A 17,472-nucleotide genomic window follows, 5' to 3' on the forward strand; every position below is an offset into this window, starting at 1 on the left:
TAATTTTGTTTCCAATTTTATTCAGCATATTATAAAACTCAAAGAAATCATTCAATTATTTGAAGATAATTATAGCTTCATTTTCACTTGTTTTGCATAAAGTAAGTTAGGTAAAACACAGTGCAAAAATTATTTGGACTTGTTTGTAAACCTAATGTGATACACACAGACAAAACACTAACACAAACATTTCAGGTCCTTAGTCTTTCATATATGTACAAAGCAAGAATATTCACTTCATGTACTTGTCTTGATGCTGAGTAAGAATTTTTGCAGACGACTTTGCATCTAAAAAGAGTTCTCCAATTTCCTGTACATCATCCTTGGTGATTGCTTGCCTTCCATTCACTCTTGCCGTAAGTGCAGAGGGGGTCAACAATTGTACTGCGTATCTGAAATATAAAAGCAGCATTTAACGGAGAAATCAACTGACACAGAAAAGTATAACAACCTTTTAAAAAAGCAGAACAAGCCCAATTATATTTTTTATAGCTTTGAAAAGGAGATTGGGTTCAATATAAGAAGACTAAGCGAGTTACTAAAATATTTCCACAACTTTCTTGTATAGAACATTTACATGCAAGTTTCGTGGAAATAATTTAGTAATGCACTTACATCTTATTATCAACCACATTTTTTATTCCCCCTAACATGAAATAAGAATATAGTGTAGAAATTTTATCAGCCTGTCAATTTGTACCAATTTATTAATTGACACCTCTGGTGGCCAACTGGGATAACAGTTGTCCCAGTAACATACATAATTTATTTAACACTTTATTTTTCTGAAACAAACTTTTTCAATTCGATTTTTTTTCTAATACCCTTTACGTGTATATGCGGTTTAAATGAGAAATTTTTCAAGGTAAAAGTATGCACCGAGTCTTTAAATCTGTTGTTGCATTGGTCCTAATGACACACTTTCACGTCATGTTGCCCCAGTTCCATTTTTTTAAAAAAATAATAATTATTTCTGGGAAATTAGAATTTGGGGCTATCCCACCTGGCCCCTAACAGGGACACAAAAATGGGAAAAAAAGTTTGTTCTCGTAGTACAAACATGTACCTATTGATTTGGCATTTATTCTTGCAAAAAAAAGGGTGATGGCAAAAAAAAAAAAAAAAAAAAAAAACTTTGTAATTAGAAAAGTGACTGGTATCGACCTGTGAAAAACTGTTCCTGAAAATTGTTTACCACATGTGCCATATGGATGCTAATCACTAGATTTGCATGTATATGTATGTCATCACCACAAAAGACCCACCATTGATGCCATGTGACACCTGTCCAGATATTTGGAATTATTGGGACACGGGCCACATGATACTAAATGGAGGTCTTTAATATTATCCCCAAAGCATTGGAACTATTTTCTACATGACTTCAGATGATTGCAGTACTACATATAAAACTTTTATCATTCACTTCGGTTTATTGTGGTGACAATAGCAACCTTCAGCACACAAGTTTTTTTTATAAACAATTACTTCTACAAATTTTTCTGTGCAGTAGTGCATATTTGAAAAGTAACTGCTTGAAACCCTCCCATCCCAAAAGGCTTGCCAGCACCGTAAGTGGCTGTTCACTAAGGGTTAATAGCGAACCATTAAAGCTCACTCACCGTAAGGTTGTACGAGATCCAACTTCTCCAAGAACAGACAAGGCATCTTCATCAATCTGTATGCCTTCTGTCTGAGCTCTGAGATGAAGAATTTGTTCCATTTCTGGACGAGAATATGGTAAGGTTCGAATGATTAATAGCCTGTCCAGCAAATCCAAAGGCACTCCATGTGGTGATACAATGTCTTCTGTTCCCCTGCAAAACAAGAGCGAATGCAATTTGAGTGAAACAAGTTAAGATGAAATAGTTGCAGATAGGCTTCAAAATTTAAATGACAAAATACGATCTTTGTAAAGGACATACAGTATACTAATACAGCAGGACTTTATTTTATGTTTTCCAGTGGACTAAGATGAAAAAAATTAAAATGTTAGAAACTAAAATCCAGGAAAGTTTCATAGCACTTTGCTCTATTTGGATCATGAACATTGAATGTATAATTCGGAAGGGTGTAAAACAGGGATTTAAATTTGTATTCAGCGAGGGATATGAAAATGTACTACGGCTAAGCCGATACCGATGTACTATACCAGGGGTATCGGTTCATTTTTTTTTTTTCGCCGATACCAAAGGTTGATTGATTTGTTTTATTTTACTTCGCTTTTGATGCCACTTTCGGTTAATTTGCGAAGATGGGATGAGGGATGGTATGATGAAATTGATGAATGTACGCTCACAATCATCCATGCCAGGCTGGGATTCGAACCCGGAACCCCTGGCATCGTAGCACGATGATACGAAAGATTTTGAGTGACTAGAGAGGCCACGACGAGCAACTCATTTGTCAAGATTTCTCATTTTCAAAAGTTCGTTCACCCTTCCTTGTGACAGGTTGGGGTCCAGCATAAGAATTCCATGTACATTTCCGAAAATAATGCACACTCCGGGTGAAGCAGATGGCAAGATCAAAGGCAGGGCTAAAGAGAAAGTGCTGCATCCAAAAGTGGCATTGAGGGCATCTAATTTCCTAGTGGTCAACGTTATGTGGAAATAACAGAAACCATTCATTGCCAATTCTTGCTCGCCAACTCGTGGGTTAAGAATGTGACATTTTCAAAATCTGCATTATTATAATGCTAGGCTCATTCCGGAGTTCTTGGGTAAGGAATGAATGTCGCTGTGGGAGGGAGGGTTGTTATTTTTCTTCTTGTGCTCTTAACCTTCTGTGTGACTGCAGTCCGATGCAGATACTGCAGTGACTTTTATTGCAAATGACAGAATAATGGACAGCAGGACATGTAGAGCTGCCAAGTGAACATTAAATATACATATATCTGTTTTTGTGTATATATTTTTACGTCGTCTTCCTCCCTCCCCAGGTTAATCCAAACGATAAGAATGTTGTTTACATTTGTATTTATTTTGAATTCCTTGTGCTATTTGTACGCTTTACGCACTACATACATTTTATTTTACACACTATAACTTTCTCTGGCAGGGACACACAATAAAACACAGATTTTTTTCAGTGTATCTGCAATACTTGAACAATGCTTGCAACATTTCAAAAACTTTTTCTTCTTTATTTTGCATCCTTTCAGGGTAGAAAGAAGTTCATATAAAATGCCACAGGACATTTAAAGTGATATAATGCTATATGAGAATAATTTAGGGGTATTAGATATCATTAATAGAATATGATGTGATGAGTTTTGTGACACTGACTAGCCTCTGTTATTTTACTGGAATTAAATAAGTATCGGAATCGGTATCGGCTCAGCCCAAAAATTTACCTACATGTTTTTGCTATGGAATTATCACTGCTTTTAACACAGGAATTCCAAAGTTAGAAGATATTAAAGGAGAAGCACTTAACTATTAAAAAAGAAAAAGAAGCAGTCATAAAAATAAAAACTAATCTCTTATAATTCCACTTGGAGAACATTTTTTATATGTAAAGCAGTTGGTAACAAACGATGAAATTGAAAAAATACAAGCTCTACCAAAGAAAAAAATTATGAAAATGTGCAAAAAGTGAAACAAAAACTGGAAAAAAGAACAAACAAACCATTTCATGCACAAAAAGAAGAGTAAAAAATGAAAAAAAAAGTAATCCAAGACATGAGATGACCTGGAAGAAATAATAATAATTAAAAAAATAATTACATGGGCCTGCCTTGAGCATGGTATTTATAATAAAAAGTGCAGTTGAACCATAAACACACAAGAAAAAGAGAGAATGAAGGAAGGTATCATATAATACTAAAAAAATTGTGTATAGTGCTTTTCGTTCTCCCGGTTTTTAACAGAAATGCACCATATAGTATAAAATTGCATATGATTGTAACAAATTTTGAATTACTTTGCTGAAATCCTGAATGCGAATAGGAAATGTCCTTATAAAATCATAATTTTTGGATTAAATGTCAAACTCAGATTTTTTTAGTTCTACAGTAATGCAAAATCATATCAAAAAGGAACTGGTGAACATGGTAGAAAATAAAGTTTCCTGCTTACCTAACAACACAGCGACCTCTGTTTGTTGCAAATATGACAATTGGAGCAATGGCACTCTCGAGAGCTCTGTGGAGGTAGGTGAAGCACTCAATGTCCAGCATGTGAACTTCGTCAACAAATAACACTCCTGGAACAAGCTCGGCTATTCCCTGATCAATATATTTGTTCACTACCTTGTTGATTTCTTTCCTCAACTTATCTGAAATAAAAATATGCAGAGGCCTTAGCAATGGTACAAAATTACATATGCTCTTTGCTATAAGAATCAAATTTTTGTAGATTACTGATGAACTGAGGTCAAAGTTTTGAGAAACAAATTTGTGCAAGTAGCAGAAAATATTACCTTTATACAGCAATATAGTAAATGTTACTATTAAATTGGGTTTTACTTTTACTGTGATGTTTTGTAGAGTGACTAGCCATGGAAGCTCTCTGTCATAAGATCAAGAATATTGATGCCTAACCAACCCATTTAAGCTGTGACCGCCTACCTATTCTCCTAGCACTTCTGGCAACTCGAGAATCGCAGGGGACCAACTTCCTTACTTGGATTTTTACCTTTCAGGCTTAAACCACATACGCTAACTCATGCAAAATTTCAAAAACAAGTCTGGTGTTAGTAATTTCAAGTTTTTATTAATTTTTACATGCAAACATGCTTGAAATTTATTAGAAAACAATCCGATTCACATGCATCGAAAAAACTTACAACCACGGCTTCCATTAAACTAAGCCACAGAATATCTCCACACTCCTATTCCTCTATTTTATACAATGCGACTGCCAATATCACTTTTCTGTACATTGCTGTCAAAGTTATAATTCATACAGCATGATTGCCATTGTAGTTTTTTACACATTGCTGGCAAAGTTGTAATTTGTACAGCGTGATTATTTTTATATACAACATTTTCAACTAGAGAACTTATGATCTGTCATAAATTCCCCAGGGTTGGGAAATTTGACTTTCTTACTGAGAATCAAGAAGAAATGTCAAATACTTCATGCATTACTAAAATTATGACATTGTTTACATGCAAGAAGTTAGTTACAAAACAAACACCACATAAACAAAGACATAACATGTAAGATGATGACAAAATATCAGATTCATATATTAAATAACATGCATAAACACAAAACAGAATACACATATGTACAGTGTGTATGCATAATCGCAGAACCAAATTTGTACAATTTTCATGCATAAACACAAAACAACACACGTACAGTTCACATGCATCAGTAAAAAAAAGAAAACACATCATGTACAATTTGCATGCACAGATAGAATCATCACATATGCATCTCGCATACATAAATTAGCATGCATACATTTAAAACATGCAATAGACAACATGTATGCACAAACTCCACATATCACAAATATGGTACCACTAAAATTTACAATTTATCATGCTCTCATTGAATATAGTTAGACAGCATCATACAACTGCTCCAAACCTAACTCATGAAGTTGCAAATTGTTACGCATGCTTAAAAGTTTGTTTATCCAAAGTTTTTGTTTGTCCAATGAACAATGCCAAACTTTGATATTTTTTACGGAAATATTTGCAATGTCTTTTTCAGTGTTGCAGCATATGGCTTTCACTGTGTTATCATCATGAATTTGCATACAAACAAAAGGACCTTGGTATAAATTACAATATTTTTTATAATGCAAGTGGTAGTGTCACTTTGAGGATGCAGTTTTATGAAGATCAGATCGCCTTGCTTTACTGGAATTTTTGTTACTTGTTTTTCATGCTGTTTTATAATATGTTTTTGTCTCTTATTGAAACTACATGTTTCTGCCATAAGCAGCTTATTTTTCCACGTCTCTACATCAGGAATGCGATCCGTTAGTACTTTTTTACAGATATTTTGAGGTTCAATATTTAGCCTGAGTTCTATAGGAGCATAACCTGTACTGGAACAAATTGAATTATTTAACAGATGTAAGATGGCAGCAATATGGCTAGACCATTGCTTATGTTTACCATTGCAAAATATACACATCAATCTACAAGGGTCGTTCAAGGTTGACCGGGACTTTTATTTCTGCAGAGGAAATAGGTAGCAGAAGAAACACTAAACTATGTCAGTTTTTCAAAGCATTCTCCATGCACGCCGAGGCACCGTTGCCATCGTTCTGGCAGCTCCCGAATTCCTTTGGCGTAGAAAGAACTTGGTTGTTGTCGTAGCCACTGGAGGACATCGCTCCGCAGTGCTTCATCTGTCGTGAATTTCTTCCCTCCCAGATGGTCTTTAAGGGGTGCAAACAAATGATAATCACTGGGGGCTAAATCCGGACTGTAGGGGGGATGGGGCAGAACTTCCCAGCGCATGTTGGCCAGAGTTGTTGTTGTCACATTGGCCGTGTGAGGGCGGGCATTGTCATGGAGAAGAATGACATTTCCAGACAATATCCCAGGTCTTTTCTTGCGAATGGACTTTCGTACAGCACCACTCAACAATGTGGAGTAATACTGGGCATTAATCGTGCTCCCTTTGTCCAGAAAATCCACATGGATAACACCCTTCATGTCCCAGAAGACACTTGCCATGATCTTTCCAGCGGACGGCTGCGTTTTGCTTTTCTTGGGGGGCGGGGAACCTTTATGCCGCCACTCCATGCTGTGTCTTTTGGTCTCTGGGGTTGAATTGTGCAACCATGTTTCATCACACGTGATGATGGATTGCAACAATTCATCACCTTCTGCTCGAAACCGATTCAGAAGCTCTTCACAGACCATCCTGCGTGTCCACTTCTGATCGAATGTCAGCTGGCGGGGAACCCACCTTGCACAGATTTTGCGGAAGCGTAAGTGGTCGTGAATGATGGTCTCAACACTCCCGACACTGATATTCACCTCGGCAGCAATATCCCGCACTGTTACTCGCCGGTTCTCAAGAATCATTTGCTCAACACGTGCGATATTCACTGGTGTGACTGCAGTCGGGCGAATGTGTCCATGCGCTTCATTTGTCACCAGCTCCCGTCCTTCGCGAAACTGCTCACACCATTCGTACACTCTTGTCCGCGACATCGTTTGTTCACCATACTGTGCTTGCAATCGTCTGAAAATCTCAGCTGGTTTCACTTTCTCCTTCACGAGAAAACTATGTCAGTTTTTCAAAGTATTCTCCATGCACGCCGAGGCACCGTTGCCATCGTTCTGGCAGCTCCCGAATTCCTTTGGCGTAGAAAGAACTTGGTTGTTGTCGTAGCCACTGGAGGACATCGCTCCGCAGTGCTTCATCTGTCATGAATTTCTTCCCTCCCAGATGGTCTTTAAGGGGTGCAAACAAATGATAATCACTGGGGGCTAAATCCGGACTGTAGGGGGGATGGGGCAGAACTTCCCAGCGCATGTTGGCCAGAGTTGTTGTTGTCACATTGGCCGTGTGAGGGCGGGCATTGTCATGGAGAAGAATGACATTTCCAGACAATATCCCAGGTCTTTTCTTGCGAATGGACTTTCGTACAGCACCACTCAACAATGTGGAGTAATACTGGGCATTAATCGTGCTCCCTTTGTCCAGAAAATCCACATGGATAACACCCTTCATGTCCCAGAAGACACTTGCCATGATCTTTCCAGCGGACGCTGCGTTTTGCTTTTCTTGGGGGGCGGGGAACCTTTATGCCGCCACTCCATGCTGCGTCTTTTGGTCTCTGGGGTTGAATTGTGCAACCATGTTTCATCACACGTGATGATGGATTGCAACAATTCATCACCTTCTGCTCGAAACCGATTCAGAAGCTCTTCACAGACCATCCTGCGTGTCCACTTCTGATCGAATGTCAGCTGGCGGGGAACCCACCTTGCACAGATTTTGCGGAAGCGTAAGTGGTCGTGAATGATTGTCTCAACACTCCCGACACTGATATTCACCTCGGCAGCAATATCCCGCACTGTTACTCGCCGGTTCTCAAGAATCATTTGCTCAACACGTGCGATATTCACTGGTGTGACTGCAGTCGGGCGAATGTGTCCATGCGCTTCATTTGTCACCAGCTCCCGTCCTTCGCGAAACTGCTCACACCATTCGTACACTCTTGTCCGCGACATCGTTTGTTCACCATACTGTGCTTGCAATCGTCTGAAAATCTCAGCTGGTTTCACTTTCTCCTTCACGAGAAATTTGATTACACACCGCTGCTCCACAGCCACAGACACACTGCTTGCCGCCATGTTCGCTGCAACTGCTGCGCAAGCGCAAAATACGTTATGCCGGGCGCTAGTTACTGGCGAAGGAATACATTATGTCACCTGCACGTTTCATCATGATCCGGCTATTCATCGATTTGTTACGTATGAAAATCCCGGTCAACCTTGAACGACCCTTGTATTTATTTCCTGGTGATATCTCTCCACTAAGTTGGCACTTGGATGATAACTGGGTATGTAAAAAAATTTTTACATTGAGAGCATTCATACCTTTTGTAAAATGTTCTGCACGAAATTGTAGACCATTGTCACATATAATGATTGTTGGTATTCCCAATGGATGAAGTAAGAATGTGTTAGTTTTCTAGTTACGATGGAAGCTGTACTATTGCCAATACGATATGCCACAAGATAACGGCTAGCAGAATCTAATACTGTTAGTAAATATTTTTCACCTTTGGAAGAACGTATGAATGGACCTTGTAAATCAATAAATAATATTCACCTGGTTTTGATGGTTTGTGCATGATTTCCAGATACTTAGGAGGATGTTTATCTGGTTTATTTTTCATGCAAATTTCACAATCAGTGATGAAAGATTTTGTGTCTCTTTTCATATGAGGCCAGTAAAATATTTGGTAAATTTTACCGAGTGTCTTGTCTGTACCAAAATGACCACCTTGATCATGATACTTGTGCAGTACAAGATTTACTAATGATTGAGGCACGCATATTCTTATCCCGTTTGGATTGTGAAAATCTTTGATGGTAAGTAGATCATTGTGAATAAGGTATATATTCTTCCAGTTTCGATGTTTGCTCTGTTGTGAACTTTCACCACCAGCGAGAACAGATTTAACACCACTGCAATATGGATCACTATTTTGTTCATTAACAAAATTGTTTATCACATATTAATGACTCATCAAGATACTCAAAGTTATTCATGAATAGGAGTTCATTATTATGGTCATTAAAAGATCGGCTCAACAGGTCTGACAAGAGGTTTTCTTTACCTCTACAATACTCGACATGGAATGAGTACTGTATTTGAATAAACCATCTAGTCAGCCTATTGTTCCAAGTGTGTGCAGATTCTAACCACGTGAGAGATTTATGATCTGTGATAACAGTAAATTTTCTACCTAACAATAATGATTTAAATTTGTCCAGTGTAAAGAGTATTGCTAACACTTCTACTTCAGTGGATGTATATGATTTCTCAAAAGGTTTCAAAATCCTTGACACGAATCCAATCGGACACAAGTTGTTGTCTACCAGTTGAAAACAATATCCTGCAATGCCTATATTTGATCCATCAGTTTGAACAAAGAATGGTTTGTTCAAATCTGGATGGTAAAACATTGTTTCTGCAATAATGGACTGTTTCAACAACTCAAAGGAGCATTGTGCACTTTCATCCCATTCCCACTTTTTGCCTTTTTTCAATAACTGGTACAAGGGATGTGCCATGATGGCATAATCTTTAACATATTTTGATAGCCAACTGAAACTTCCGAAGACTTTTTGCAGTTGCTTGATATTGCAAGGGACAGGTAAGTCTTATGGCTTGAACATACTTGGGAGATTTCTCATAACCCTGTGCACTGATAGAATGCCCTAAAAATTCCACCTTGACTTGACAAAACCTACATTTGTCCAGTCTCAGTGTCATGTTGGCATCTTGTAACTTGTCAAAAATAAGTCTTAAGTGAAAAAGATGTTGTTCGAAAGACGTTCTTTTGACAATTACGTCGTCTACATAACATACTGTAAAAGATTCCGTACCTTCCAAGGTTCGTGTCAGAGCATTAATGAAAGCAGACGTTCCATTGATTGATCCGAACACTACCCTTGTGAACTGGCAAAGTTTTCCCTGAAAACTGAAAGCAGTATACTTTCTTGCTTTGGGGTGTAAGGGGACCTGCCAGAAAGCATTAACTAAATCTAGGGAGGACAAACATTGACATCCATGGAAACTCATTAAGAGTTCATTTATGTTCATAGGATGTAATTGCTCAAGCTTGACATGTTTGTTGATATTTCTTTGGTCTAAGCAGAGATGAATGCCTCCTCCAGGCTTGACTACAACTAGGAGAGGACATAAGTACTCTTATTCAGAATATTCAATAATGCCTAAGTTGAACATTTGTTGTATTTGCCTGCCCACTTCGTCCCTATATGCTAATGGTATTGGATAGTTTTTGTTAACTATTGGTGTGGAAGTATCCAGTTCTATTGTGTGTGTATACTTGTTACAGAGACCTGGTAATTCAGAAAACAATGTTTTATATTGTTTTAACAACTGATATAAAGCTATCCTTTGTGACTCAATTAAATGTTCACACTCTTTAACCCTTTTCCACAAGTCTTCATCAGAAGGATGTGAGGATGACTGTGGGGATATGTTAGATACAGAAGGTCTGAAATCTAAATCTTCTTCAGGACAACTTTCATATGAAACAGCGATAAATTTGGAGAATTTGCTTCCTTCGCTCGATTCCAAGAGTAAGCCTCGCTGGACAAAGTCTAAAGTACTGTCAATATTGTATAGGACATCTAAACCGAGAATAATGTCTACTTTTAAATGTCTGACTACCAGGAATTTAATGCAAAAGGAAAGTCCACAAATTTCAACGTTCAAATGAGTGGAACCTATTAGTTTGTCTTTCCTTTTCCCGGTATAGTCAACTAATTTAATTCCCGTAACTGGCAATAGCCGTGGTTTAGAAGCCTGAGTACAAATAGACTTCCACAGGATTTCTGAGAGAACACTGACCTCAGCGCCACTATCGAGTAAAGAAGTATATTCCTTATTGTTTATTCTTACTTTTATGTGAGCAGAAGGTTTAAGCTTGCTAATAGTATTTATGGGTTGCTTACAATTTTTAATTTCTGCACTGCAGTCTATTTCATCACATTCACTTAAGTTTATGAAATGAATAGCAGGATTTATCGCACCACTCACATCACCTGCTTTTTGACATGAGCTCGTAACTAGTGTAACAAGTTAAACTGGTGTATGTCTGCCTGGACTGTGATTTCATTTTGATTGACATCATTGAACAGACCTTTTTGTTTCAAGAAATCAAAAACTACATTCATCCCAGACTTTGACCAATGAATTAAATCAATTCGGCCATTCCTTGGATTGCCTAAGTGTTTTTCAAATAGATCCAATTTTATACTGGAATCTGCATTCAAAAACAGATGACTAATATTCACTGCAATGAGATTCTCATCATTCCCCAACTCCACTAGAAAATTATTCCACTGACTCCACAAATCAAGATTGTCAGCAGCTAATAATTTTGGGATTGGTGGTAACGTGAGCAATATCAATTGATTAGTTAAAGGTAATAACTTGTGTATTAAACCTTTGAGGTCACTTTTCATTTTGTGTAGCTCTGTATATCTCAAAAAATCATTGGTGCCAATAAGCAACATCACTTTTTTACCAACTTTGGTATCTGGATGGATTTTTTGATATACGTTGGAAATAGTTTGACCACTAGTACATAACCCTATGTTCCGTTTACCTAGTGAATCATATGAAACAGTGTAGTTTGCCGAGGTTTCAGCTACGCGGATCATCATGGAATCACCTAGCAAATGAACATTATTGTACAAGGCTTCAATGACCTGTGCTTCGGTATTTGTTTTGACTGAATTATAAATTTTTTTGCATGTGTGATTAAGATTACTAGAGTTGGGTTGTTGCAAAGGAGGATTAGCAGGTACACTCATGACACCTCCCTCTCGACATGAGCAACTTACTAGTTTCCCGAAAAAGTAGACTTATTAGCATTGGTGATTACATTTCTTTTGGAGTTACGCTGTGTGTTGGAATGATCAACAACCTCGCACTTGAGTTTGTCACCTCTGTCTTTAGACTGATCAGTACATTTAGTTTGAATAACTGCTACGTTTCTATTATTATCAAAGTTTTTAGTTCTACTGTTAAATACTGCCTGTGGCCTTTTACGTAATGAAGTTTTGCTAAGGGCTTCGGAATTTTCTATTATCGTGATGGCTTCACTCAGCTCGGTAACAGGTTTCATAATGAAAATTTCCTTGAGTTTGAAAGGCATCAAAGTAGCAATTTGAGCTAGCCTTTGTGCTTCGTCAGTGTTAGGTTGAACAATCTGCAAAATTTTCCATTGGTCCATGAAAAATGTTAGCAGTGACCCATGAACAGACTTTTGATACTGGGAATTCAAGATTTTGGTGAGCATCGTTGTTTTCCAATTAGAATTTTGATAATGATTCAGAAACTGAATTTTGAAAGATTGGTAATCTGAAAATTTTTGCTTTGAGATCTTGTACCATTGCTTAGCATCCTTTATTAGCAGCGTTGGTACATAAGTCATAAAATCTGTTTCTGCTATTTGAAATAACTCGAAATTCTCTTCGACATCATCTAAGAATTCAGATGGTATTAGTTCACTAGAAACTCAAGAGAATTTCGGAAACCTATTTAATTGATCTGACTTTAAGTAATTTCTTTTAGTAACATGTGAGGAAACTTGATTTTCTTTGCACCTAGAAACACTCTTACTTGTTCCATTAGGGAAAAGTGTTGTTACACCATCATTATTATTCACATTGGCTAAGTGAGACTTTTTCCTAGACCTATTCTTTTTTCTACTCTTAAGCCTAGATGAATGACAGCTAATTGTGCTGGGAGAACTATCTGAATCACTTTCCCGAAACCTGTGTAGCATGGTAGTAGTTGAATTCTGTAGAACTTTAACTTGTTGAGCTACACCTGACAAAACGGGCAACACTGTATTGATCACAATACCCACTAAATGTTCTACCTCATGGGAAACATTACCATTTCGTAATTCACTAGTTTCGATGGGAATATTTTCACTTGTGTGGGATTTACCAGCAATAAAATTAAACCATTCTTCAGCTTCTGATGGCTCTTCAGTAGATTCCTGGTGATCTACAGGTGAAAATGCAGGCTTCTTTTTAACAGACTCTGGTACTTGTACTTGACGATGACACCATACAGTCTTGGTTTGATTGTTTTCTATTCTTTCTTCCAGTTCAAAAAGTTTGTTTTTCACAACCACCAGTTCCTGACGCAATTCATCCTTTTCTTCTATCAATTTTCTCACTTCCATATCAACTTTCTGGGTTTCACTCCTAACCTTCTCATTACTAGAAATGCATTCTTGCCTGTATAGGGACACATCCTTCTGCATGACATTCAGTCGGATGTTCAGATCAGCTCTTATATTTTTTTCTAGATTCTTTAAATCACTCTTAAATTCTGCTTTCACTTGTCCTAACTCCTGTTTAAGTTCCTCTTGTGACTTCGAGATTGCTCGCAATTCAGCCAATATTTGCTCCATATTTCTTATTTTCACGTCAAACCACATAAAGTTCACTTTGCACCAAACATAAGAACTAGTTGAACACTATCACAATCGTGGAATCACTTATTTCGTTTTTGCAAACTAGTTGCGATGATAATGTAAAAAATTTCACATTCTAATCTTTAGACGAATAATCTTTGAGACAGCGTACTGAGTCTCATAAAATCTTTTGTGACCACCTACCTATTCTCCTAGCACTTCTGGCAACTCGAGAATCGCAGGGGACCAACTTCCTTACTTGGATTTTTACCTTTCAGGCTTAAACCACATACTCTAACTCGCAAAATTTCAAAAACAAGTCTGGTGTTAGTAATTTCAAGTCGTTATTAATTTTTACATGCAAACATGCTTGAAATTTATTAGAAAACAATCCGATTCACATGCATCGAAAAAACTTACAACCACGGCTTCCATTAAGCTAAGCCACAGAATATCTCCACACTCCTATTCCTCTACTTTATACAATGCGACTGCCAATATCACTTTTCTGTACATTGCTGTCAAAGTTATAATTCATACAGCATGATTGCCATTGTAGTTTTTTACACATTGCTGGCAAAGTTGTAATTTGTACAGCGTGCTTATTTTTATATACAACATTTTCAACTAGAGAACTTATGATCTGTCATAAAGCATACATAGGAACATTGTAGAAACCAACGATGCAGTAATGAATTAAAAGGGCCTCCCCAATGGCGCAGTGGTAGCGTCGTCGCCTTGTAATCAAGGGGTCCCGGGTTCGATACCCGGTGGAGGCATATAGTGGTTCGGATCCCACTTTAAACTGTAGGTCCAGTCCGAATTAGCCTTACTGTGCATAAAGTGGACTTAAAACTCCAAATCAAACAAACAAACAAACAAGCAGTAATGAATTTTAAAAAATGTGTCGAATGTGCGCTGGCAGGCATGTACAGGGTGCATCATGGAAAATGGACGATTTGTGTAGTGAACATTTTACATACCATAACAAAATGACACAGTATCACATGCCATCGGGGTTTTATGTATGGAAAATAATGTCTCACTTAAATGACGACAGGTTTAGTGAATGCAAATGTGGAGTTGCTCCTTGAACTGCTCTTCTACCCTCTCCAAGTGCTTGGATAATCAGTCCCACTTGCTGCCATGGCATCCTTTAGTTTAAGAGGGGATGGTTTTTTGGGTGCTTGTTTATATTATGTTGCTTTAAATTTGGTTTTGCAAAAGGTTAACTTTAAATATATAATATATCAAAACAGCAAAAACAAAAGAGAACCACGCTTTATGCGGCCACACGCAGACCCTATTCCACGTGTGGTGTTTCGTATAGTAACAGATATCCCCTGAGATATGTTAAGCAACAGACGAACTTTAGCCTAACTTTAATAATCGGTAACTAGAGGAGAGCTTAATAGGCTTATGATTCACTAAAATGATAGAAGGTCAGACACCTTTAAACGACATATTTATTCATTGAAAAGAACACCGCTTGTGGCATAGCTGCCACCAAACATGAGCACTTCACTGTTCATGACATAAAAAAGATATACAAAAAATTTTGTACTTACATATCAGCCGTTTTCACACTATATCAATCATACCTGGGGCCGTACACACACTATTTCACTCTTTATCGCCACATCCCGACACATGGACAATTTTGGGGTACACCACACTAAAAATTTAATATTATGTGCTTCCTTGGTGTAACAAAGGCTTTGGGGGGTGATAAATGAGCTTTCCTGGCTTTTCTTGGATGGATGGCTAAGAACAACTTGGATATTCTCTGATATCCTATGGATGCTTCTATGGCGTCAGTTCTGCCGACCATGTGGTCTGGATTTCCACATGGGATGAGGGACACAAAACTCGCTATTTTGCTGAATTTTCACTGGGATCCTTAAATGCACTTGTGGACACAATATCCCACTTGGTCACACACACTTAGGCCTGTGTTTACTGTAACAGGACCTTAGATCCCTTTTCCCTTTATGTATCCTTTGTTGCTGGCACAGGTGGCCATTCACACACTGGATTTTACCAGCAACTTCCAGGAGACCTGCTCTCAGGTGGGTCTGTAATACAAGTGAGCTTGAATAGCAAGCTCAGAACACAATAGGCCATCTGAAAGTCTCCTCTGTGACGTCACAGCCTTGACGGCTTCTCATTGGCCAGCTGGAGTCCTTTGAGATCTTTCCTTGTCTTTGGGAGAAGTGCCACTTTCTCCCACCAGATGGCAGAGTTATCAATTGCTTAAAAAGTATAAACAAAAGTGTTTTTTCAGCTTTTCTGGCTTAATTATGCCAGATAATTGCAAATGAGTTTACTTTTAATAAATTAGGCATTATTTTACCTATGGGTGAGTGTTATCTCTGATTTTCAGTAAAGAATAAAAGATTTAGTAAACATGTGATTTGGAGCACATGGTTTTTGTTCTCCAGAATGGCTACTGTTAGCCTAACAATGGTTGGTTCTTTATAAATAAAGCATTTCTACCCCTCCCATGAGTGACAACTGGTTGGTAAACATGACCCATGATTCTAATTGGGGGTGGGGGGTATAAGTTTCTGGGAAAATAGCTCTCAAAAGCTTTCCCTGATGCCAACCTAATGGCCCTTGTACTTAGGTTGGCCTGTGGTTATTTGTGTGTGGGCATGTATGCCCAATGCTGATTGGTCATAAGTTCATCCAATGTGTGTGGCTTTCCAAAAGAGCCGCTGTGTTTCAACAATTGACTCGCCACTTTTCACAAAACTGTTGATATCAATACACGAAGCTCTAATGTTCATAGCACCATTACTGCAACTAACATTGCATTTACTGCTTCCATGCCTAGCCAAGCCCAGCCGAGTTGAAAATGACATGGCCGAGCAAGTTCAATGCCACCCGACTTCCATCTACAGGGTGGCTCAATAAGTCACTTAACACCCTCAGTACAAGGCCACTGCAGCGCGCAACATGGAAATGGTGATGACCATTCGTTATCAGGCCAAGGGGGAACCACATTGACGCCACCCACACGGTCGGCGGCCATCTTGATGTCCGCCATCTTGAATTCAACTTCAGAATTTTAAATGGGAAGGGGGTCGTGCGACATATCAAAATGGGCTAGAATTTCACGAGAAATGCAATGGTGAAGGTTTTTTCGACGTATCTTTAACCAGTAAAAAGATATGACTGAATTCTTGTACCAATTTGCTCCTTTTCGAGGTGTTAGAAAAATGCCTTAACATTTGTTTAGCGCTTTGGTAATGCATCGAGATCAAAGTGACGTCTATGGAGAGACGTTCGCATGCCATTGCACATTATTTTAATCGGATCCATCCATGAAGAGCTGTGCATTTTGAATGGTTGTCGCGAACAATTTACAGTGTGACGCTTACATTGAATTAAAAGTCCTTCACAGTGACAAGGCTAATGTTTATGTTCATAAGGAAGTTCATAAACAGAATATTCGATGATTTTTATCTGATAACCCATTTTCGACAGATCAAAGTTGAATGGTTAGTGTTGGTAAGTTAATGGTGTGGCGTGCTGTGTGGAACACGATTGGTTAGTCAATTTTCCATCAACGGAACCTTAAATGCTTAGGGCTACTTGGATTTGTTAAATAAACAGTTTTTTTCATCCTTGCTTATGGAAGAAGGTACTTTTTACAGAGTTTTTTCAATAGGGAAGAACATCAGAACACTTATGGGAACGTTATGAACCAGTTTTTGTCCAAAGTTAGTTATCAGATGACAAGGGTCACATATTCTGTTTATGAACTTCCTTATGAACATAAACATTAGCCTTGTCACTGTGAAGGACTTTTAATTCAATGTAAGCGTCATACTGTAAATTGTTCGCGAC

The 17,472-nt window shown here is 38.1% G+C and overlaps 1 protein-coding gene across 1 annotated transcript in view; it reads right to left on the reverse strand.

Annotated features, from left to right (window-relative positions):
• The window catches only part of pont (RuvB-like helicase pontin), a 28,147-nt gene continuing 10,675 nt past the window's right edge, over positions 1–17,472 (reverse strand). Inside the window, exons 6-8 of the mRNA XM_083116076.1 lie at positions 4,080–4,278; positions 1,623–1,817; positions 1–392 (exon numbers count right to left, since the gene is read on the reverse strand). Coding sequence (XP_082972202.1) covers positions 233–392; positions 1,623–1,817; positions 4,080–4,278 — 554 coding nt within the window. The 3' untranslated portion in view covers positions 1–232. The remainder of the gene's footprint in view (positions 393–1,622; positions 1,818–4,079; positions 4,279–17,472) is intronic.

The sequence above is a fragment of the Lepisma saccharinum genome, chromosome 1 (genome assembly GCF_977018435.1).
Source record: "Lepisma saccharinum chromosome 1, izLepSacc3.1, whole genome shotgun sequence".
Classification (NCBI taxonomy): domain Eukaryota; kingdom Metazoa; phylum Arthropoda; class Insecta; order Zygentoma; family Lepismatidae; genus Lepisma; species Lepisma saccharinum.